This window comes from Peromyscus leucopus, chromosome 4 (assembly GCF_004664715.2).
Source record: "Peromyscus leucopus breed LL Stock chromosome 4, UCI_PerLeu_2.1, whole genome shotgun sequence".
In the NCBI taxonomy this organism is placed as follows: domain Eukaryota; kingdom Metazoa; phylum Chordata; class Mammalia; order Rodentia; family Cricetidae; genus Peromyscus; species Peromyscus leucopus.
This window is the reverse complement of record NC_051066.1, coordinates 90,407,349-90,432,287: the sequence shown is the minus strand read 5'-3', so window position 1 is coordinate 90,432,287 and position 24,939 is coordinate 90,407,349. Positions and strand designations below refer to the sequence as shown.

General features: G+C 40.0%; 1 protein-coding gene across 2 annotated transcripts in view; it reads right to left on the bottom strand.

Annotated features, from left to right (window-relative positions):
- Positions 1-24,939, bottom strand: part of Cdin1 (CDAN1 interacting nuclease 1) — a 211,781-nt gene that overhangs the window by 146,206 nt on the left and 40,636 nt on the right. For both annotated transcript variants that reach the window (XM_028875771.2, XM_028875772.2), the window contains exons 2-5: positions 12,578-12,623; positions 11,619-11,683; positions 4,275-4,335; positions 657-729 (exon numbers count right to left, since the gene is read on the bottom strand). In XM_028875771.2, the coding sequence (XP_028731604.1) occupies positions 657-729; positions 4,275-4,335; positions 11,619-11,683; positions 12,578-12,623 (245 nt within the window). The remainder of the gene's footprint in view (positions 1-656; positions 730-4,274; positions 4,336-11,618; positions 11,684-12,577; positions 12,624-24,939) is intronic.

The window sequence follows — 24,939 nt, the reverse complement described above, 5'->3', positions numbered from 1 at the left end:
AATTATCCTGATATTCATGACTCACTTTGAATATCACATTGAATATTACTCATAAATCTTTTACGAGCACATCCCCAGAGCTCACTTAACAGCCGGTTTTAATCATGCAGTTGACACAGAGAAAATAACAAAATGTATTTTTTCAGTGGCAAATTAATTTAGGCTTGAATCTCCTCCCGTAGCTCTATTCTTTTCCTTTCCTTTTTTTTTCTTTTTTCTTTTCTTGTACGAAGATCAGTGGAATTCATTTTTGTACTTGAGAGTAGCATTTCTCCAGTCTTGCTGAATTAAAATAAAAAGGATGAATGTTTCTTTTATAGCCAGTTCCTGACAGTGGTTTTTTAAATGATGTATCTTGTTCTCTATATGAAAGATGAATCAATTTTTGAGTTTGATACACATTGTCTATTTAGCTGAATGGAGAGGTGAATGCAGAATTTAGACAAAGGAGAAAGCATTATTCTGAGTAGTATTTAAGTTGTGGGTGGTCTTTTATATTGCATTCAATTGTCATTAACTGTTGATGATAGCTGTTTTGGAATCTGGCTCTCATTAAGTAACTTGAGATGCTGTGTAAATTATTTTTAAATTGGTATACGGGAGTAAAAGAGAAATGTTAGGAAAAAAATGAAGACGCAGCAAAAGAAGGAACTCACGTGGAGTCTGTTCATGCCCCTGTAGAAATCTCTCCAGGATAATCCGAGCCATTAATGAGGGTGCGTAGTCCACCTTCAGAAAACAGAAGTAGAAAATTAAAACTGCCAAGCTGTGCCAGCAGTTGATATTCCAATATTTTGTCAACACTGAAGATTAAGTCAATTTTAATCAACTGTAACAAGCATCATTCATTAAAATCTTTCCCACCCTTGGTGGCTTCCATTGTGGTAGACTGAAAGAAGATCTGTGCTGTTGAAAAGAATGGATGGATCGTTTATAGACTACAACATTCCAACCAATAATGACAGGACATCTTAGGAATAATACCTAAAATAGGCAAATAAGCTCTTCTAATTCCAATTTTTGTTGGTAGGCCACATTGCTTTCTACTCTAGAACCCCTTTTCTATCCAACCTTCTACACTTACATTATTTTGAGTTCAGTTTCAAATTTGAAAAAACTCATTTAGTCACTTTTCAAAAACTTAATCAAATGTCCAAATCATTTAAAATATGGATTTTTGACTGATTCCGTTTTATCTTTAGAGAGAGCTGAGATTTTTTTTTACATACAAAATACCTTACATGATAAAAGAAAAAAAACTACTTTGCAGAGATATGAAGAAAAAATACAACAATAATAACAACTGTGGCATTAATTAGAATACTGAGTTTGGTCTGAAATACTGCTGATCAATTCAGCAAATTCAGAGCCCAGAAAGTGAGCCTGCTTTTAAATAGAGAATCAAACAAAACAAAGAACACTCAGCGAAACAGTCATTTTAGTTGTTGATAATAATAATTAATCATCTACTCATTTGTAAAAGTATTTTCTCTTTCAGATTATTCATTAACCATTGATTAATTTCACCAAAATATATCTGTTTTTTTAAGAGTAATGATGCCTCCCTAATAGGGACCTTTTTATCCTAAGTGTAAAATGGGAAATATTCCTCATATATTATCACCAGGAATTATTCTTGACAGGTATTCAAGTCCCAGGCTTATACCAAAATTTTATCGTGATTTAGTAACTAGACAAAGAGGGTAGCTTCATTTGTATGAACAGTTTTTTTTTTTTTTTCAAATATGTATGTACTTGGATGCCCTTAAATTCCCCGAGTAGAAAGAAATGCTTTCCACGGAGCTGCTTATTCGTAGTAACCCACATCAGGGCTGACACATGAAAAATGGAGAAATTACTGAAGGTAGTCCAGCCTGAATAAGGACTACCTTATTAGTTCAGGTACCTGCATCTCTCTAATTTTCATATTAATCATGCGTCCATCTTGCTCTGAAATAGGGCCATCATGCTTCATGTCAGAATTTAGCATGTAAGTAAAATTCATAGTGCTTCAAATCTGACTTGAAAATATTTGTGTGGAGAGAACAGAATGATTGGTCATATCATCACTAACAGAGGCGACTTCCTAAAATGTTCATTTTCAGGCTTGATCAGGAAAAATGGTGTTAAGAGATTTATGAAACCAATGATGGCTACCTAGATCCCTTATCCCACCCAAATCAACAATAACATGGTGCTTGTGTGTACAAGAGGAGAGCTGCTGCACAATAAAATGTATGAGTTACATATTTCTCATCAATTTTTACAGTTTCCACTGATTAAATATATATTGACTCATAAAATATTACCATCACATCAATTGCCATCAGATATAAGCGTATGTCCTTTAAGTATTAACTAGCATATAAACATGGGAGCCTAGAGATTTAGAAGCCATAATCTAGTACCCACAACTTCCAAATTACCCTAATGCATTAGTAATCTCATGGAAAGTGTTTCCTCTGCACTAACTAGGCACCAAAAGAAAGGGGTGTGGGGGGGCGGAGATCTCAAAATAACTAATTTTTTAGGGAGGCTAAATATTGCTACATATTCATGGTAAATAGATTTATTGATGTAGGGAAATATATAGTGATGGGTTAGCTTTTTCCATACAATTATAAAATGGAAACTGAGATCAGTCCCATAAACTAAGCTCAACAGAACTATCCATTAAAAATTCAAATGAGCAGCTGGAGAGTTGGCTTAGTGATTAAGAGCACTGGCTACTCTTCCATAAGTCCTGAGTTCGATTCCCAGAACTCAGGTGGTGGCTCACAACCATTTGTAACTGCAGTTTCAGGGGATCTGACACCCTCCTCTGGCCTCCATGGGTATTAGGCACAAACAAGGTACACAGATACAATCAGGCAAAATACCCACACACATAAAAATAACAATAAACCTTTCTTAAAAAATGAAATTCAAATGAATATAAAGTGCTGCTTTAGAGAACTTCCACCATCAATGTGATCATCTATGAAATCAAGCTCCACATTTGCATCACTTTTTTCCCAGGTGCACCTATAATGCTACTAGCTCCCTCCTCTTTTCCACAGAGGATAATCACTAAAATTCTACTTAGTGCTTAGGTACCTCAAGTCACTAAGAGTATCAACTTAGAGCAAAATGTCCGTTGATCTTTAATACCCACCCTCCTCTAGAAATAAGAAAATAAGACACAAGACAACCCATTCTATGTGTTAACCATTCGATCAGTTTGTGAAGATGCCTCCCAGACTATTAGAATCATCTAGTAACTGATGGGTAATTGTGCTTCTGCTGACTGCAGCAGTGTGCAGCAGACATGAGCTGCAAGAGAAGCCATCCTTCCTTCCTAATGCAGCATGCAGAACTTGCTGCTCCTGCAACGCTTAATGTTCATGGCACAGAGTCATCTTTAATGCAAACACACATTTTCTGCCTTGCCTCTCTGTTTCCCATTATAACACAACACAGAAACAGTGTACATTTCATGCAGTCCCTATGAGGTTTGCATAAGCCATTCCAACTCACACTCAATACTGTATTGCTCTCATTACAGTGGATAAATATTTTAGAGTTTAGGAATTAAATATTTTATTTTTTGGTAGGCTCTCTGCAACTATTGTGAACTTTCTGTAGTTTCTTCACTCACAGGAAATCTTCAGGGTTTCCTTTTGAAAATGCTAAGCTGTTAGCTGTTTCCCCACACAGGAGCAGATCAGAGTTAGCAAATAAGTTCCATAAATCACTTTATACTCGGTGTTAATAAGAATATTATGTTTCTTTATAGGAAGGCGCTTTTCCATAGGCTTGTATCCTTTATTATAATAAAAGTTTACAAACAGAAAAATGAATCACGTAAATGATACATTGTTACATATAAAATTTTTCACTTCGTTTTTATAATACTTAGCATAGGCTTTCTTGGCACGCATCTCTTTACTTGACATAGGTATTTCTCAGGCTAAATTAAGGCAACCAATCCTAAGAGCATGTTCGGAGCTGTTTGGCTGAAATTTTCCACAAAACAAGAAGCAAAGAAGCTGTTTGTACATTTGCCTTAAAAGAAGTAGACTAATTATGTCAACTGATTTATTAATTCATGAAGTTCTTTGTCCAATTATTAAAAGTACAAAGGGGCCAGGGAGCAATTTAAATGTCTAACACACCTCAGAATCTTTCCTTTTTTTTTTTTCTTTTTAAGTTAATTACAATTCTGAGTAACACTACTCTCAATAGGCCCCTCAGGTTTAGCTCAGGTTTAAATAAAATCATAACAATAACATTACCTCATTGGCTAGCTCCAGGAGCACAGGGGCTGCTCCGTTTCTCCCCACGCCGTTCAGGTACCTAGACACACAAAGGCAAGTGGTCATGCAGTGGCGAGGAAGGGCCAGCACAGACTTGTTAGGATCCCCTGGGTACGCATGTTTCTCCTGGGCAGACACCATGCTCACGTCCTGTTAAAGCATGCTACCATCACCGAAAAGCAGTGAAGGGAAAGACAGCACAACTCCCTCAAACCAACCAACTGCTGAAGGTGAGGAGGAGGCAGAACCACACCCACCAGTCTCCATTGCTTCTCAAACTTTGAGACGCAAGGGCACAGAGGTGACGTCTAGACTCCCATCCACAGCACTCTATGCCATACACAGCCATCACATTGGAGGGAGGAGAGCTGACTTTCACAGTTTAAAAAAGCACACGGGCATGTCGGCACCCGTGCCACTGAGACCTTACAGCTCTGACAGGCGATAGGAGCCATCATATTATCTGCCCTAGGTTCCTGTAATAACCTCCAGCCTTCGCCACCACACTGTACTTCAAGAAGCCAACAAGCACAAAAGCCCAGGTTCTCCCAGACATGGAACACAGGACACTTTGTTTTAACCAGACTGACTGTGGCCTTCTCCTTTACCAGCTCCGAATACCCACATTCAATCCCAAAGCTGTACAGTAATCACTTACCATGGATGGTGAGGTTCTTTATAATATGAATTTTTTTGGCTGTTGTCCTACTAGTGGTTGGACCTAGCAATTGACACGCTAGGCATTGGCTCTACCACGAAGCTCTGTCCCTAGCCCTCTTTTGCTGTTTTGAATTTGAAACATGGTTTTACTGAGCTGGCAGGCTGACCTTGAAATCACTATGTGGCCTGGCATTACAGGCCTGAGCCAGTAGGACTGGCCATAATCCGGTTCTGATCCACTCTACTTGGCCAGCCTCATCTCCAGTACTGTAGTCTGCTACACTTACCTTTCCCTATGTTAACTCGACACGGCTCTAATACCATAGTCTTCAGCCCACCATCCATGAGTAAGTTAACTCTCCTTCATACGCTAATGGGAAGCCACCTGTATGTCTCTCTATCAGAGAACACAGAATAAGGTATTGCCAAGCTACAGAAGGCCACCTATCTATGAGATATGTTCCAATATATTCGGTGAATGCCCGAACTGATAGAAAGCTCTGAACTCTACATATATGATGCTTTCCTATGTACACATATGCTCAACATAAAGGTTAGCTTATGATGAAGAGTAAGAGATTTATAACAGAACAGTATTCTATAATAAAATCTATAAATGTGGTTCTGTCTTTCTCTTACTGAACTTTATTCAACTTTCTTGTGATGACTGTGTGAGATAACGCAAGGCCTCCATCATAAGAGGAAGTGAGATGACTGATAGGTACGGTAACCCAGCTTTAGGCTACTACTCTTCTGACAATAGGTCAGCAGGAGGATCATGGAACAGATGACCACAGATTACCTGGGCCATGGAGAGCAAAACACTGGAAAGAGGGCTAATTTACTTGTCTGTCTCACACTCATCTCCCAGTGTAATGCCGACAGGCTCATAAGGGGACAAGATTTCCTTTAGTTTATTCTATCTATCACAATTCTTGGCTTATAAAGGATGATTATATAGTATATGTTCATACATACTTTTTTTTTTTACTAATAATCAAATAACTTTTAAATTCACATTAGACAACCTAGTAAAAATCATGTAAGGATATTTTCTCTAAAATGTCTTAGTTGATTGAATAAATTAAAGTTCTTTGTTGATAGTTTAAAAAAATAAAGTCAATAAATGGGATCTGCCATGTAACTGCCAGCAGCAAATACCACATTATATAATAACATAAACAAGGCAGAGTCAACACTAATTATAGGGAGAGTGGTGGGATTATTACAACTTCAAAATAATTTAAACCAATCTACTTCCCACATACAGGGGCCCTTCTTAACGATGACTGTATTAGGTAGAAAACCAATGAGGAAATAGGGACTTCAGAAGCATGAGTGGGAGAAAAGTGTGGGTTTGAAAATAGGTCCAGAAGTGGGGTGAGGGGAGAGAGGATAAAGACAGCCCCCCCAAGACAAATAAAGAACCCAAAACATAGCAACGGTGGTTTAAAGAACAGAGCCCCTGGGAAATAGGTAGGATGAAAAACTTCAGCTTATATTTCCAGTGCACTGACAAGTCTGCTCAAGAATAAAATAATCAACCTGTGTGTGTGGCCATGCCGCACCAAATAAGTGTGAGAAGCACAAACTCTCAAAGAGTTCCAACCCTGGGTTCAGTATTTAACAGCATACTGTCATCATGGCAGCTTTAGTATTGACTACTTAACATTCATGTATACTTCGAATACTTTGGAGAGCTCTGGTTTAGGCCTTAATCTGGGCTCTGAAGAAGCAACAGGGAAGAAAACATCCCTGTCTCTATCATTACAAAGATATGACAGTCTTCAGACAACAATAAAACAAACAAACAAAAATGGAAGACATAAATGCATAATACATGCTATGGTAACATATAAAATTAGGTGAGTTGGTCAGGAAGCCCACCTCTAAGGAAGTGGCAGTTAAGTCTTGTATAAAGTAAGGAGAAAGCCAAGGTTTGTGTTTCGGGGGCAATTACTTATACTAGGGAACTGTTGTTTTGAGTCAAAATTGCATGATTTCCTTTAAGAGATGCATCCATCACTATATTGATAATACACAATGGAAGCTACTAACATGTTGAAACAAGCAGAAGCTGGTCAAACAGAACCCCAGTGTATAGAGTCCACATACATTCAATCAGTGCAAATTCCTGTGAGTACAAAGGCTCCTTGCTAGCTCATGTGAGGAAACCAACCTCAAGGCACTGATGAAATCTACCCAGGCCAGCACTGTGACGCACATCTGAAGCTGCAGTGCTGGAGGGGGGTAGATCACAGAGTTGGAAGGATTACTACAACCCACTGGTCAACCAGTGGGACTGAGTCACTCAGCTCCAGATCCCCTCGGAGACTCTATCTCAAATAAGAGAAAAATAAGTAAATAAATAAATAGGTGAAGGGCTATCTAGAAAAACATGATGTCAACTTCTGGCCTCCACACTCATGTACACCCACACTCACACACGCACACACCCACATGAACATTTACATACATCCCACACAATAAAAAAGACCCTTAGAGAAGACCTATTTTATAATGTCTGACTAGAAGATCTACGGTCATGACATTATGTCCTTATTTTAAAAATAGAACAGCTGAGCTGGAGATAGAGCTCTGTAGTAGAGCTCTTCCCCAGCATGCGCAAGACCCCAGGTTCAATCCTCACTCAAAAGACATAAAATCCATAACTCTGCTACTGTTTTCTCTCCTTTTGGAATGTTCTGCTTCCCAACAAACCAGTAAAGGCCACTCTTATTTTGAAATGGGGTCTGTTGACCATTGTTCTGGACACTCCATAGGGATAATAGACAGCTGTGTTGGACTCTGTAAACATCTCTGTTAACACTTCTCTTACTGAAATTCCTTTATTTAGGGACACAGCTATCTTCTGTTCCACAGAATAGCTGAAGGTGGGTATTGTCTTTTTCACATGTGCATGGGCAGCTATCAGCAGGAGAGTAATGTGCAATAAATGGTGCTACTGGACATTTCAGCTTTTTCTTGCTATGACAATAAAACCAACCTAAGGAAGGAAAGACATTTTGGCTCACGGCTTGGGGCATGGTCTGGTTCTATCACTCAGGTCAGAGGTGAGGGATAAATCATGGCAGAGAGGCACTGTGGGCAAAAGAAGCTACTCACCTCATGTCAGACAGGAAGCAGACAGGAAGGGGCCAGGGCAAGATGTAGGCTTCAAAGACACACTCCCAGTAACCTACTGAATGGTGTGACCTGAAAACAAAGCAGCTCTGGTCTCTGCAGTTATTCCTATCCAGAAATGCCCTTGTTTATTTAAAATGAGAAGTGTGTTTACTCTCTTCCCAGGCATTTGTCAATCCAGTCATGTGACTCTCAAGATTAGCATCACAGTGGAATCAATGTTCAGAATCCAGCTTTATCATGCACTGTCAATATCAGGTCTCAACAATTCTTTTCTCCACGTCAACACCTTAGAAAATTCAATTGATCTGATTCTGTATAGCTACTGAAGCTATTTCCTGAGCCAGTGTGGTTAGAAGGGATGGGAGATAGGATTGCCAAACTTGCTACTGATAGAAACTTACAGATCTGACCATCTGTGATGATCAATATTCATTGTCATCTTGATTGGCTTTGGAATCACCCAGAGTTGAGTGTTTGAGGGTGCTGAAGGTGCTGAGGGTGGGGAACAGAGGAGGGAAGGCTCAAATGGAATAGGGATAAGAGGAGGAAGCTAGCTGAGTATCAGCATTCCCTGTTGTCTATGAGGAGTCTGCCACCATGAACTCTGCCATGCAGAATACATTCACAAACCACAGGTCAGTACAAAGCCTTCCTTCCTTAGGTTACACTTGTCAGGATCTTGGACTCAGTGATTAGAAAAGGAACTAGTAGCCCAATCATGTGTGTGTGCACAAAAGCCTATGTGAACATCTGGAAGAATCAAGATAAATTTCACCAAGGATGTTCCTGTATGGGAATAAACTAGCACAGTGTAAAAGGATGGAGAGCTATTTTCAAATGAACACAGGCTGTCTGTAAATATCCAATTGAAAGAATCTCCCTACCAAGGCAAAAGCCCAGGAACACACTTTCTACCACTATCCTGATCCTATGACGTTTTAAGAGAATCATGGTGCTCTCACGGTAACTTCTGACTTTGAATGCCCAACTGCCATAATCTCAATGATAACTAGAATGTGGATCCAGAGGTTCTCATATTGCTGGCAGAAATATAATCAAGACGCTTCTAGACAATAATTTAGCAACATATAATCAATGTACACATTGTTTGCACCAGTAATTACACACACAGAGATCAACCAGTGCCTGTGAGTCAAGTATCAAGATGTTTACCACAGTATTGTTTCCAGTATCAGGGCACTGGGGACACATTTGGGCCTCAGAAGAATAACCTGGGAAATTCAGTCTTTTACACGGTAAAGGAAGACAACTAATAACAGAAAAAGGCTTTTTACAAATAATATTACATCACATACATTTTTCCACAATAAAATCCAGGACTTATAGTTGCACATATAATATGACCTCATCCATGTAAAAATGGGTTGTCAGAAGGCTGAGATGAAACTTTAACCAGTAGTTATCTCTGAGTGGCACAATTATGGGCAATCATTCATTCCTTTCTATGCCATAACAAATGTGCTTAATTTTCACAGCAGGTGGTATTACCTTTATAAAGGAAAAAAATTAAATAAGTTGTTATTAACATTTTCCCATTGCTTAAATGTATATGGATAAAATACAAGTTGCCTTTATTCTGGGAAAAAAAAAAAACCTAAGAAACAAACAAGAACCTTTTAAAGCCAGTTTACCTTGGCTTTACCAGGATGCTTGACCCGCACATTTTTAACGACAGGCTGGTGAGGTGGGTCTGCCTGAAGGGTGACATATGGCTGGCTCCCTCAGACGTACACAGAGGGAACTGCCAGGGGATCGAGACACTAGGGGGGAAGCTTTCCTCTGAGTCTCTATTACAGCCTCAGTTCTGATTTTATTTCAAATGATTTAATGTCTCACCATAACTGAGACTCTAATATTTAAAAATGCAAAGAAACAAATATATTTCTATACCCTCATGACCACCCACTCTACTAATTACTCACTGTTCATTACTCGCTAACTATACTTAATAATTTTTTTACTTTTAAAGAAAAACTATCAAGATAATAGAAAAAAATTCACATATCAGTAATTACTTACACATTTCTTTTTTAGTGCTGGGGATTGAAACTACGACTTTGCACAAGTTAAGCAAGTGTTCTACACCCTATGCAAACCAAACCCTCTCTCTCTCTTTTTAAATTGTGAGACAAGGTCTCACAAAGTTACCAAGGCTGGCTGTGAGCCTGAGATCCTCATGCCTCGGCATCCCCAAAGCTGGAATTACAAGATTGTGCCACTAGGCTTGGTGTATGTGTGTGTGTGTGTATATGTGTGTGTGTGTGTGTGTGTGTGTGTGTGTGTGTGTGTGTGTGTAAATGAAGGACTTTTTTAAAAGAAAATCCAATTTCAATAGCTTCTCTAACCCTCAATTTATTTTAAATTTCATAAACTTTATTATTCAAAAACTTGCAAATAGATAAAAACGCCACACACCCAGATTAGCCAGACCCCAAAGCTTGTACAATTTGATGACCTTCTACCAGACACCATCTCGCCCTCACCGAGTCAGAATGGCTCTCATCAACAAATCTGATAACAAATGTTGGAGAAATGTGGAGAGAAAAGAATCCTAACTCAACTGTTGGTGGGGTGCAAATTAATACAGCCATTGTGGAAATCAGTTTGGAGGGTTCGCAAAAATTTTTAAATAGAACTACCATATGCCTCAGCTCTTTCATTCCTGGGCCCAAACCCAGAAACTCCAGACCCTACCATGGAGATATTCGAACCCCATGTTTATTGCTGCTTTATTCACTATAGCAAACAAAATGAACCAACCTAGTTGTTCATCAGCAGTTGAATGAGAAGGAAAATTTGGTTTGTATCATTACCATTTATTGTTATTTATTCAGACATCAAAATGATGGTAACAAATGTCAGAATTAAGAAAATCAGAACCATTTTAAAAGTTCTGTTCATCTCAGAATAATAAAGCTCAAATTTAAATATTCTCTGAACACTATGCTGTTGGTTTAACACTCAAAATTTTCTTAAAAACATAAAGCCCTCATTAAAAGATGATAGTTATATAAAATAATATGTCTCCATAAAGTGCTTATTTGATGAAGGTCTTTCTTAAATACCTAAAATGGCTAACCCAACTGATAGGAGGCAAATTACTACACTGGATTTCAATCGCACTTTTTTTCAGCTTGCTGATTTGAATAAGAAATAAATGAAAACTGCTTTGAAAACTTGCACATATACATGTGTGAATGTATACATCCATCAAAGATGTGGCGTATTTAAAGTTTCAAGTAGCCAAATAAGATTCAGTAATAACTGAATTCACTGCATATAGGACACATATACACACCTAAACTGACAGCATCACCATACTATTCACACATGCCAAAGAAAGCACTCAAAAACTTATTGCCAAATACACTAACAGTTTTAAATAGCACAGTCTTAAAACTGTATAAAAGTCAATTTAATGATCTAATTTATTCATAATAATTATCACAATTAATAGGTACTGTGATACCCTCTAGTGGGGCAGGCAGGTCATACCTCTGGTAATAATTTTCAATCGCTTCCGGAGTGTGATGTTTGGCGTGTGTTCGTTTAATATGTTTCTGAAACAAAACGCAAGGAAAAAAAAGACCCATCTTAATATTGTGTCACATATCAGGTTCAGGAACAGCAAAGACACATTTCTTCATCCCACTGGCAAGCGTACGGGGCAAATGGGTAATGGCTTGGGGACAGGGGTGGTGGCAGGATTTCCTCTCCTGCTCCCACTTCTATGCATTTTAATCTCCTGCTTGACTGGGATGTCTTCAGACTGTACCACAAGTACAGTATATATGTAAAAGCCACCAGGGTCATAGTAATTGAATCTAAATAAGTTTGCTTAGGGCTGCAGAGGGCAAAGGAAAACTTGTTCCCTCTTTCAACCTTTGTATTAATTTCCCCTCAATTCAATTCCATCTAAGTCCTCGGCACTCGGGTTTTACAATCCAATTGCCATATTTAACCGGGAAGAACATTGCTTAAAAACAACTTATTTGAAAACTACAAAAAGTAATTCCATAGAGACTTGCCACTTGACTGACACCTGTCATCTCATGATAAATGACTCCATTTTCTGCCTCTCTTGCCTTCTGCCACTCCAGCAGTGGTCATTTATCATCATCTCTGTCAGCAATGGGAAGCGGCACTGACAGTGCAAGTCAGCAAACATTTAGCACATGGAGCCACGCAACACAGGGAAATTATTATTGTCAGAATAATAATGGTTTAGCATAATTTATTACAGGTCCACCAAATAAGCAAAGGCTAGATGTTATTAGACAGATGGATGGGTAGGCTTGGCAGGCCTCCACTGAGACGCAGGCGGTGCCTGATGTGGAAAGGAGAACATCCTCCAACCCAATCAGAGAGCTGGCAGTTCAATTACAAAGAAATAAAGGGACATTCATCATTCAATTAGGCACCTGTCAACCCTCACAAAGAAGAAAACTTCTAACCTGGTACTCCTGGGAGAAGATGCTCAGCAGAGTGGCCTGCGATTGACTGGAACAAATAAAAGAAGGACAAAGTTAATTACTGGAGTGCACAGCAAAGAAATAAAAGAGAAAGGACCTTCAAAGGTAGGCCCGCTGCCCTGTAATCCAACAGAACACGAAAACAAGTGTGGAGAAGTTGTTCCAGATGAGAACCTCACACAAAGGCTTCCTGCTGCGAGGTCAAGGACAGAGGAAGAGCGGATGGGGAAAAGAACCGGTCCTGATGCAGGAAGCATAGCATTTGGATTCTATGCAACCTCGGGATGACTGCATCATATCTGTAGTATAAAACGTGGCTTTATACCACGGAGGACCACAAGAAAAAGGTTCTTGCCACACACAAATGAGCTACTCTTGGGAACAGTAGGGAGCACCTACTTCACTGCCTGACAGCATTCCCAGGTTTTTCTTGTTGGCTGTCCAAGTTTCATGGGAGAAACACTGGTCTTGACTAGAGGTAACCCAGACGCCAATGGAACATTCTCACTTAGTGGCGAGCTCTGAAAACAGAAGCAAGGGCAGCAGGAAGCAGTGGTCTGCAGAAGGCCTCACTCCCAAAGACTACAGTTAATCAGGATGTCACAGCACCAAACACTGGGCAGTGAGGCAACCTGGGAAAATCTTCTGAAATAGGGAGTTTGCTTCTACAACTGTCCCCTTTAGAGACAGAACAGAAGGCTTCTTTCTCTAAATGTCATCAGCATCCACTGCTGCCTTCTGACTGCCCTTGGTGGATATATCCACCACTGACAGTGACAATTTCTGATACAGTCTTCTAGTAAATGCAAACTGAAGACACTGCACTTTAAATCATTTGACTTTCACAGTATGCCAACACTCTGTGAATATTAATTTTTTTTTTATTTATGAATGAAACCTCCCAAGTGTATCAGCAGTTCAGAGAGTTTGAAATAAAAATACCTCCACATTTGCCCGCTCACTGCCAGTGCCTGCAGCTTCTGGAAACCATCATGGGTTTGGCTTCTGACCCTCTCCACCAGGACCAAATGATATGAGGAGGTTTAAAACAAACAAACAAAGAAACCAACAAACCACAGCGGCAGTAAGATGGCTTGGTGACTAAAGGTACTAACAGCCTGAGTTCAATCCCTAGGACTCACATGGGAAAGGGAGCCCTGCAAGTTGTCCTCTGGTCTCCATGTGTGCCATGGTATGCATGTGCCCATACATGCATGCATACATATATATTCAACACAAACACATATAAAAGTAATTTTAGAACCAGCCGGTGGTGGTACACGCCTTTAATCCCAGCACTCGGGAAGGCAGAGCCAGGAGGATCTCTGTGAGTTCGAGGCCAGCCTGGTCTACAGAGTGAGATCCAGGACAGGCACCAAAACTACACAGAAAAACCCTGTCTTGAAAAACCAAAATAATAATAATTTTAATAACATAATCTCAGCACTCTGGAAAATGAGGCAGGAGGACGGCTTCAAGTTTGAGGTCTACATAGCAAGTACCAGACCAGCCTGGACTACAGAGTGAAATTCTATCTTGGGGGAGTAAGGGGGGCCAGAAAGAGAAATAAAGTCAGAAAGAGAGAGACAGAGACAGAGACAGATTGGGAACATCTCGGGAGTTGGGAGGGGGGATCTATAGATGCTCACCAAAGAAAGTGGACTCTTAATTAAAGAACTGCTTCAGTATGTCAGAGTACTGAGAAATAACTGAGGACAATTATAAATTCATTAGTCATTTTTTTTTTCAAATTCCTTTTGAAGTTGGAAACGATCATTTTAAAACCCAATTTATGTATGTATGTATGTATGTATGCTCATATTGTATTATGATAAAAATAAAAGATAAATGAATAATGTATAATATAAAAGTAAGGTGCTTCATATCTATGCACGATTAAGAGACCTCCCCTCATAGTACAAAATAGATTGACAATATTAAGCATTTTGCAGTACACAGAAGGTACACATCTAGGTTTCAAAAAGTATGACAGAAGCATTGGTTGGAAAGAAAAAAAAATGCTAGATGTGGTGGTGCACACCTAAAATCGCAGCACTTGGGAGGCAGAGGCAGGGGGATCTCTTGAGTTTGAGGCCAGCCTGGTCTACAGAGTTAATTCCAGGACAGCCAGGGCTACACAGAGAAACCCTGTCAGGGGGTTGAGGGGGGCGGGCAGCGGAAATAAACAGTTCCACGTGAGTCTGGTCAGGACTTGGGAGTACTATAGGATGAGATCATGTATTTAGCTAGAGGAGGTCTTTAAATTGTTCATTTCAGCTCAGCTAAAATCATGGACAGAGACTAATGGAACAGGCAAGTTTCTCTGTGAAAAAGAAGCTAGAAGAGTCCCATCCACAAACATTGTTGAAAGAAAAAACTGATTAAAACCAAAGCCAGAACACAACTCATGTTACACCAACAAGGAAGACTGGCTCCCAGAATGCTTTGGTTTTGTTCAACAAAGCAAAGCTGCAGAAAAATAAGTGACCTTTGCTGAATAACTTGCTGGCCAACCCTCTGCTCTAGTATGTGTTGACCAGAGCAAGGAACTGAAAAAGTATCATGTGATTAAAAACCAGAAAAGGAGCCTTGGTGCAAGCAAAGTGCCGACGCCAGTGTCTTCTTCCTCACTCTCCTCAGGGTGCTGATGCTGAGAAGGCTGCTGGAGATAAAGTACCCTGTAGCAGGAATCTTAAAGAGTCTTATTAATAAAATCAAACCTGAGGCCAGTTATTGGGGTGAATGCTGGAAGATCAGAGAAGCAGAACAAGCCACAGCTTCCTCACCTCAACAGTTCCTCAGCTGATTGTGTTTCCTCAGACTGGAAGCTTCTGTATCCTCATCCCAATGGCTCTCAGCTGAACTGCTGCTAGAAAGCCTGAATGCTTAACCAGCCAAATGCTTCTAGTTTCTGGTCCTCACGCCTTATATATCTTTCTGCTTTCTGCCATCACTCCCAGGGATTAAAGGTGTGAGTCACCATGCCTGGCTGTTTCCAATGTGGCCTTGAACTCACAGAGATCCATGCCTCCAGAAGGCTAGGATTAAAGGTGTGAGTGCCACCATTTTCTAGTCTCTGTATCTAGTGGCTGTTCCATTCTCTGACGCCAGATAAGTTTATTAGGGTGCACAATATTTTGGGGAACACAATACTACCACAGTACCCACAAGGCAGGTGGGAAGGCCAGCGGAGTTACAGAACTGCAAATCTATAGCACCAAAGAGTGTAGCGGACTATCAGCCAGTCATTATGATAGCAGAAGGGGACGGGCAGGCAATGAGGAATTCCCTCTGTAGGCAGGCCAGCATGAGAGGATAGTCTGTGGAGTACACCGCAAGAGGGCAGAGTGTGGGACAGGGACTGGAACATCTCCTGCAGCCAAGGGCGATGGGCTGTGGAGACTCCATCTGCAAGTATTTTCACAGTTGGAATGAGTTTCTCCACGTGCAGTTTCTGGCATGTAATTCACACCACGGGAAGAGTAAAGTCCAGGCTGTCTCATGTCCAGTTCTGGGAGGTTAACTCACTATGCTCCAACCTCACCTACCATACTAATATCCTTATTGCAAGGACGAAGAAATGCAGGAAGAAACATTAATTTAAAATACACAATTAAGCATCTAGATAAAAACAGTGAATAAAAATCCACATCCAATTCTAGAACCTAAATTCTTAATTCCCGTGATACTTGTCCTATAATGCTGTCAAAAGTACTGCTTGGGACATAACTAGACTACATCTCACCAAAGTGTAATTAAACTAGATTTAAGGATTTCAAGGTAGCCCCCCCCAAAAAAAATGTTATTTTCAAAAATTAAAAATCTTACCTAAGTTACCTCTAGAAAATATGGAATATGATGGAATGCACAAAGCTGAGAGTAATAATGGCAAAATAAATAGGAAAAACCCAAACTGTTTGCTAGATATTAGCATTGAGCTAATGTCCAGAGTCCTAACAAACTATACAACGCAGGACATTTGTCTTAAGGCAGTACATGGTACATTTATTTTCAAATAAGATAGAACGTACTCCCAAGGACACTTAATACATTCCTAAGAGCGGGAAGTGGGGAACTTACACCAGCAGATTATCAATATGAACAAATACTAAAAACGAACAAACAAAACAGTATTTACCAAGAAAAGCATGTTATATAGAATTACATCCATATTTTATATAAGTTATCCAAAGTATAAAACCACAATAGAACCATTTCTTTTCCATGGGCATCTCTGGATGTAGTATAAGAACAGCAGCAGTCAGCTCAATCATGGCTACCTCACATATGGGGTAGAGGGAAGGAATTGCAGATGCCAATCATATCCATAATTGTCCATCTTTTTTTTTAATCTGATGGGAAAGTAATGCAGAGGGTGTTAGAATGTTTCCTTTCTATGAAAGTAAAAAGTATCTAAAGCAAACAGAGAGATGAAGAGGCTCCTTATATTATCTCTAGACATTTGTATCTCAAGATACATTTTATAATGAAACTAAGTAGTAAACACCGGGAAAGAACTAAAGAGCTGTTAGATAAATCGATCTCCAGGATTCTCTCTGCTTTAAAGCCTCCTATTCTAAATGTTTCAACTAATTACAGTCTTAGTATCTATACCTTTCTAATTAAATTTAAGTATTAACTTTTCAGAACAACCCATAACATAAATCAGATAAAGAATAAGAAGTCTAGGTGACGAATACTTAATTACGCCAGCCAGTCCAGAATCTTGGTCATTTTTCTCCTAAGTAATTCTGCTAACTTACCAAATTATATAAATTATAAATTCATAGGAAATGTTTACCAGCCACCTTTTTAAATTTCAACTTTTCTCTCTGCAACAGTATCTTTGATAAATCTTATTAAACTACACTATGAGAAGCTTTGAATTAAACTTGTAGTCGTTTTATTACAAGAGAAAAGATTAACATACAGTGGGACCTGACAGCAGCCTGTGATGATACTATTTCCCACAATGGATAAAATTCAACTTTCTTCTAGTTCTTTCTCTCCCCTGGCTATTCCTCACCTTCTTCCAAGTATGTTTCTGGTTTCCTAACCCACAGCTGCCTTCCTTTCAAACTATCATCCATCTCTTTTTTCCCCCCTGAGTACTGGGATTATAGGGAACAAGACCATGTCTGGCTGTTTATCACTTCTTTCCCATCAATACATTTTTGGTCTAACAGGCCTTTGGGTCCACAAATCCCATTAAGCCTCTAGCTCACAGCAATCTGACTTCTGTCCCACCCTCAGCGGAAGCGAAAGTCACAGACATCTTAATCACTAAATCTCAAAGCCATCCGCTTACTTACTTTTGAGTAGCTGTGACCTAAGAAAACAGCCTACTGAGGAAGTGATTTAGGCTCAGAGCTTCTGAAGGCTTGCTCTGTGGTATTTGTGGCCCCAGTGCTTGGGCAGAACACGAAAGCACTGGGGTCGTGGAGGGAGAAGGCGCTTCACTTCACAGAGGCCAAGAAGCAGAGAGGGAGGGGCTGGAGACCAGGTTTACCCTACTGACCTACTGCCTCCGACTAGGTCCCATCTCCTGAGGTTTCCAAACCTTCTAAAAGAGCCATCAACAAGGGGCCAAACGTTCAACAAATGACCTCATAGGGAATTCTCATAATCAAAGCTCAACACAACATTATGCTGGTGGATCTCTCTGAAACATGTGCTCCTTTGACTGTCCTTTTCTGAAGAAATCTTTCTTCCTCTGGATTCTAGATGTAACTGTCTTTCTACCTACCTTTCACTGGCTGTTTGCTTTCTTTCCTGGGTTTTCCAGAGACTTCTCGTAAACCTTTCCCCCTTTCACACTACACGTTAATCCAGCTGAAAGTGTATCCAGCTGTGCTCCCACCAACTACTTCCATAGCTCCCAAATATATGGACATACACAAAAAACGTACAGGGAGGGGTTAGAGCAATCCTGATCTTAATGACGAGTTTCTAGTAGGGATTTCCTCCTATTCGGTCACAGATATCTCTCAATCAAATTGACCATTGACCATCTCCTTCCGTTCCCACAAACATGCTTTCAGTCCCTATCCCCTCATCTAATTTTCATAAACGCAGAGACATGAGCTAGGAATGCCTCAGTCATTCCAGACTCACGCTTCTCCCTCAGGCCGGGACATCTCACCACTTCTTGTTGAGTCTACCATTAAAAACAGAAAAACCTCGTTTCACGTCTGCCCACTCCCCTACATGACTGAATAGCATCCCGATTCACTTCCCTTGCCTCCTACACCCACAGCTTCTGGCACAGTCTCCGACTCACCACCAATGTTCTTCAGAGACATTTTGCTTATGTTACTCTCTCGGCTTCCAAACCTCGTGTCGTTGTCTGTTGCCTACAGGATTATACTCCAACTTACAAGTCGGGCACTGAGGACACACTCAGCCTGGTGTCTTTCTAACTTCTAACAATCCTTGGCAGCTTTCACACCCCTGTGCAGCTTAGATGCCACACAACTATACATTACCATGCCTGTTCTAGAGTCCACAACACTCATCCCTCTTAAATCTCCTTAAATCTCTTTGAACGTCTACTCTGGAGGTAACGACAGAACATAGGATACTCTCACATCCCATGCCGTCACTATTTGCTCCAGTCATTTGTGTTAATGGGTATTTCTGGAGAGAAGATGGAACATTAAAGTCAACCTTTTCCCTTTATAAACGGACAGAAGCTAAAGACCACAGAGTTAAGGTAATTTGGCATATGAAGCATTCTCCTATATCAGGTAAGTCAAAGAAAACCTAAGTTGCATTACACGTGGACGTTAATGGCGTAATACTTTATGATGTCATCATAGTAGATAAGAAAATGGGAACATGATGAAATTTCAATACAGTTCAATAATGTCAGTAATCATAATGTACATATGTCAATGTGCATAAATTAAGTTGTAAATACAAATAAGGAAGAACACACTAGAACATAACTTGTATCACCAACGTCCCCAAACCCCAAGTTTTGCATCTGACATCTTCAAAAGCAACTCTTTCTTAATGACTAAATCCTCCCCTCATAGCTATGACTAGTTTTCAGCTGGCACTATGCCGAAGGTTCTGAACTTGTGTGACAAACTGCCACATATTGATATGTCAGGATTTGTAGGGCTTTATATGCTGAATATGATTATAGATTTTTATGGGGAATAATTTTGTGCCTTAGAAAAGAATGGTTTTTTTTTTATCATATGCTGTCTTTCAACGGTTTATGGTTTTATTAAAAAAATTTCCTTTCCTATGATATAAATCAGGGGACTTGCTTTATAGGCAACTTTGTTGTAACAGTCTATTCTATAGGAAAAGGGAACTCTTACCATAAGCCATAAATATTCACATTTTGAGAAAATATATATTTATACAGGAATGAGGAAATATAGCCAAAGAAAATGGACTTCTACCACCTTCCCATTCATATTTAGTGAAAATACATGGACTTAATTTTAAAATAAGCAAAGAGCTTGAATAGACCCATCTCCCAGTAGACACAAAAGGCATTAGGCATTAATAGACACAATCTGTGCATTAGGGAAAGCAAACTAAACCCACTACAAAGGACTAGCCCACCCTGGCTAGAGTGATGATAATGAAAAACCACAGACATTAACAAGTGTTGGCAAGAATGAGGGAAAGAAGAACCTTCATACAAGGGTAGCAGGTTGAAAATGGTGCGGATTTTTAGAAAACTTCCTTGACCCTTTAAAATATTAAACACAGACTAGGGCTGGTGAGATGGCTCAGCAGGTAAAAACGCTTAGCTATGCAAGCCAGACGACCTGAGTTGATCTCTAGAACCCACCGTGGAGAGAAACAACTCCTGGAAACGATCCGCTGACCTCTATGTGCCATAGCACTCATCCATACAGACAATCTTTCTCACTCTCTCTCTCTCACACACTAATAATAATAACAATAATAAATTAAAAGACATTAAAGAGTTACAATATGACTCAGCAATGAAACTCCTTGAGATATGTCAAGAACTGAAAATGTGTCCTCACCAAATCCTACATAAAGTGTTTAGGCAGCACTATTCATAATAGACACGGACAGACATAATCCACATGCCCATCAGCTGATGATGGATAACTGAACTGTGGTATATTCATATACTAGAATATTATCTCGTAGAAAATTAAGCTCTGATCTACACTCTAACACAGAAAACCTTATAAACATTATACAAACAAACAAACAAAATAACCTCTGATCACAAAGGCCAGGCCAGATACTATAAGATTCCATTTACATGAACTGTCCAGAATAAGAAAACCCACAGGAACCAAAAGTACATTAGTGGTTGCCAAGGCTGTTTGCAGGAGACAGAGGGTACTTGCTAATGTGTATGAGGTTTCTTTTTAGAAAGAAAATGCTCTAAAATTAGGTCGTGGTGAGGGCTACTTGATTTCATGAATATACTAAAAACTACTGAATTAATCGTGTGCTGTTTTAGAATGGTGAAGCTTATACTATGGATCGAAAGAAAATAAAGATTCAAAATTAGTTTGAGGCGGTGGCATGGGTGAGGGAAAGATGCCCTTCTGCCTCCAGCCCTTGCTACCTGTGACAGGTGAGAGAGCTGGCCTGGGGTCAGGAGAGTGAGAGAACTAGGCCTGTCCCTCAGCAGCTGCCACACACAGGAGAATTGACACACCCCCCCCATTCGCCGCCCCCTCACCCCGCCCCATATAACCTCTGCAGCAGTTGGGAGAGAGGGCCCTGCACCTCACCTGGGCAAAACAGTAGAGCTGGCCCTGGTGGTGGGAGTGTGAGTGGGCTAGGTCTGGGAGCCTGAGAACAGGAGAACTGGCCCCACCCCCTGCTGCAGGCTACTCTGGGTGAGCTAGCCTCAGTGCTGGAGAGCTCACCCTGGTAGTGACCCTGAGGGAAAGCTGGTGGGTTGACCAACTCAGCTACCACCCAGGCCCAGAACCAGGGCTATGAGGTGGCCCACCCCAAGATCCACCTCATCTATGAACTGTTGGAGCATGTGAAGAGGATGAACCTACAGATCCAAAACTGCAGGATCTCCACAACACAGGACAACAACAGGATATCCAAGAGGAGCCCCAAGGGAGCCCATTATTAGTGGTGTAGCAGACGCCAGAGCCTCAAACAAGATCAATGAATGACTCATAACAAAGAACACTTACTTACAAGTAAGATGAATGGACTAAAGGGTAAACCGTGTGACTCAACAGGCCATACTACAACTTCCACAATGAGATTCTTCTCTCTTTTTTTTTTTCTTTTAAAATTTGTTTTGTTTTGGCAGTGAGGTTGCACGGGCAGAAGGCAGAAGAGAGGGGATGGGTGATAAGTGGGATCTGGAAGCAGGATTCAAAATCCACAGAAAATCAATAAAAGTTGAGAAAAAAATGAGTATGAGATCAAAACTTTATTTTTCCCCCATGGCAGTTCCAATAACATGAATTATTCCCATCTCCCAATATAAACACATAATTTTAATATGATCTCACAATTGGACAAGTCATTATTTTTCTAGGGTATGTATAATTTTTCCCTGACTTAGGAGAGTTTTTCAGCTCTTAAGAATAGAACCTTCATAAATTCTGAAGCATACCTTATATATTTCGCAAACAGTAAGGGTCTCACACTGGGACTGGAAATACTCAATGGAAAGCACTTGCCTCATGTGAGATCCTGGGTCTCATCCCTGGCATCATAAGAAAAAAGAAGAGTTGTATTTTTTTAAGAAAGTACAAATAGGGGACACTGCCTTTATTCAGAAGATGTTTAAAATCTAAAGAGAAAAGTCAATATTTCTTGGTCTCCTTAAAATTTATTTCCATCTTGAAATCTTATGACTAGCAGTTCTCTGAGAGTTAGATTGGTTGCAGTTCTCTTTTTAGTCCTTTTGTTTTGCTTTGTTCAGGCCTTGTTCTGAAGCAAGGTCTCTCTATGTAACCCAGAGTGGCCTCAGACTCATACCTGCTGCCTCAGTCTCCAGCGTCCTGGAGTACAGGTGTGCAGCATCATGCCTCCCCCACTTGCTCTCACAGTCCCAAGTTTGACTACAGTTATCAGAAAGCTGTGCCTCTATGCTAATGCCAACCAGAAGGCACGTAGAAAGTGGACTTTCTGTACAGGTTTAACTTAGAAATTTTGTTCTAGGCAAAGAACCAGAACCATTAATTGTTTATTAAGATTTCTGGTAGTTAAAATAATTTAGACCATAGGGTAAGAAGATAGAAAAATAGCTCCCATCATCCAGCACTAATTATAAAGTACCACTTTCTCTAGGACAGCATAATCACTTCATAGATATAATGCCACAATAACGTCACTGCTGAAACCCCAGAATCCCACAGTAAACTTATTTTCCTAATATAAGAATAAACCCAGATATTTAATAAAAGATCAACCAGATAGTTACCCGAATAACTGACTTAGAATATCATGTGTATACTATATGGATATGTTTATAAATAAAATAAGAAATTAGTCCAATTCACAATTCCAATTCAAATACTGAGTTGTGTGTGTGTGTGTGTGTGTGTGTGTGTGTGTGTGTGTGTGTGTGGTTGGTTCATTTGTTTGAGGTAGGATGTCATGTAGATCAGGCCTTGAACACACTGGAGGACGACCTTCACCTCCTGATCCTTCTGCCTCCATTTCCTGAGTACTAGGATTACAGATGTGCATCACTGTGCCTTTTTCATCAGTGCTGGGGTGGCACTCAGGGCTTTGAGCACGTTAGGCAAGCACTCTACTCACTGAACTGTGCCCATAGCCCTCAAGTTCTGAATTTTCTTCTTAGGGGCTTTCTGCCTTGAACTGGGCAATCCCGGGAAATGAGCCACGCATGTCTGATTATGTATAAAGTCTCTACTCCCTCACCTCTTTCTCAGACCTCAAACTGAATCTTGACTTCAGTGCACAAGATTTTTATCACAATGGCTGAATGTTAAGTAAAACAGAGTTGATTGTACTCTTAACATGAATTTGGCTCCAGAAAAGCATTTACAAAGGACAGGTTTAAAATACAAAGTAAAATACCAAGGAACAAATTTTAACTTTTGTTAGTGACCAAAACCAACTGTCTAATAATGTTCAGCAAATTTCATAGGCAACTCATGATATGAGTCATTAATGAGACAACTGGTCTACCTCTAGCCAATACTATGTTTGTGCTCCATCATATCCTTTCATCTTTCCTTACGAAGAACTCTTGAATCTAAACATGGTCCCAAAAAGTCTTGTTAGTTTTTTAGACATTAACATTCAGTGCTACAAGAAAAAAAAAAAATTCATTCCAATCTACTACAACTGGTTTTCTAAACACAGTTGCTTTAAAAAAACAAAGCCCTCAAGTGAATCAGTTTTTGTTTTTAACAGTGTGTGTGTGTGTGTGTGTGTGTGTGTGTGTGTGTGTGTGTGTAGGATGTTGGAAATCAAACCCAGGGCCTTCAGGTGACAGGCCAGCAGCATGTTACCATTGAACTACACCTCCAGTCCTTCAGTGTTAATCTCATACAAAGAAACAAAAAACAAAACATATAAACAAACAAAATTCTATAGCCAAACACTGGTTTCTTGTGGCTACTCTGAAAAAAATTAACACAAACTTAACAGAAATTTATTCTTATCCTTATCGTTGGGGGGGGGCAAGAAGTATAAAAGTAACATTACGATCCCAAAATTGATTTCTAGACAAGAATCCACTTCCTTTCTTGTTCAGCTGTTGGTGGCTACCAGCATCCCTTAACTAGTGGTTCATCCTAAAAATTTTCCTTACAAACATCTTCAGAGCACTCTGTTCCAGCTTCACATTGGTTTCTATGTATGTGGGTGGTAAACCTCCCCTGTCTCCCTTTTCCAAGGATACATTCATTCCATATAGGACCCATCGAATACAATTCAGGATACTTTCCTTTCCCTAAAACTCTTAAGTTAATGACATCAGCAAAGAGCCTAAATCTCCGTGACATTTATAGGATCCATAGTTTAAAACCTCACATGTTTAAGGGGAATGGTTCTTAGCCTACCATTATTCACCCTCTGATCCCAGGGATGCACATCTGTCCCACATATAAAATACATTCATCCCAACCCGATGTCCCACAATGTCTCAACCCACCACAGCATGAACGCAGTCCAACATCTATCAAATCCCGAATTCCCCACATCTTATCAAAAGCAAGTGTGATGTGACTTGACACACTTCTAGTTTTCAAAGCCCTTTACACAACTGTGTAGCACTTTTCTACACCAAAAGCAGCACTGACATCCACAGGGGAAGGAAAAGCAAATGCCTTCCCACAAAAGACGAGTAGCCTGCAGTAGTATACACAACAGCATGGGTGGGT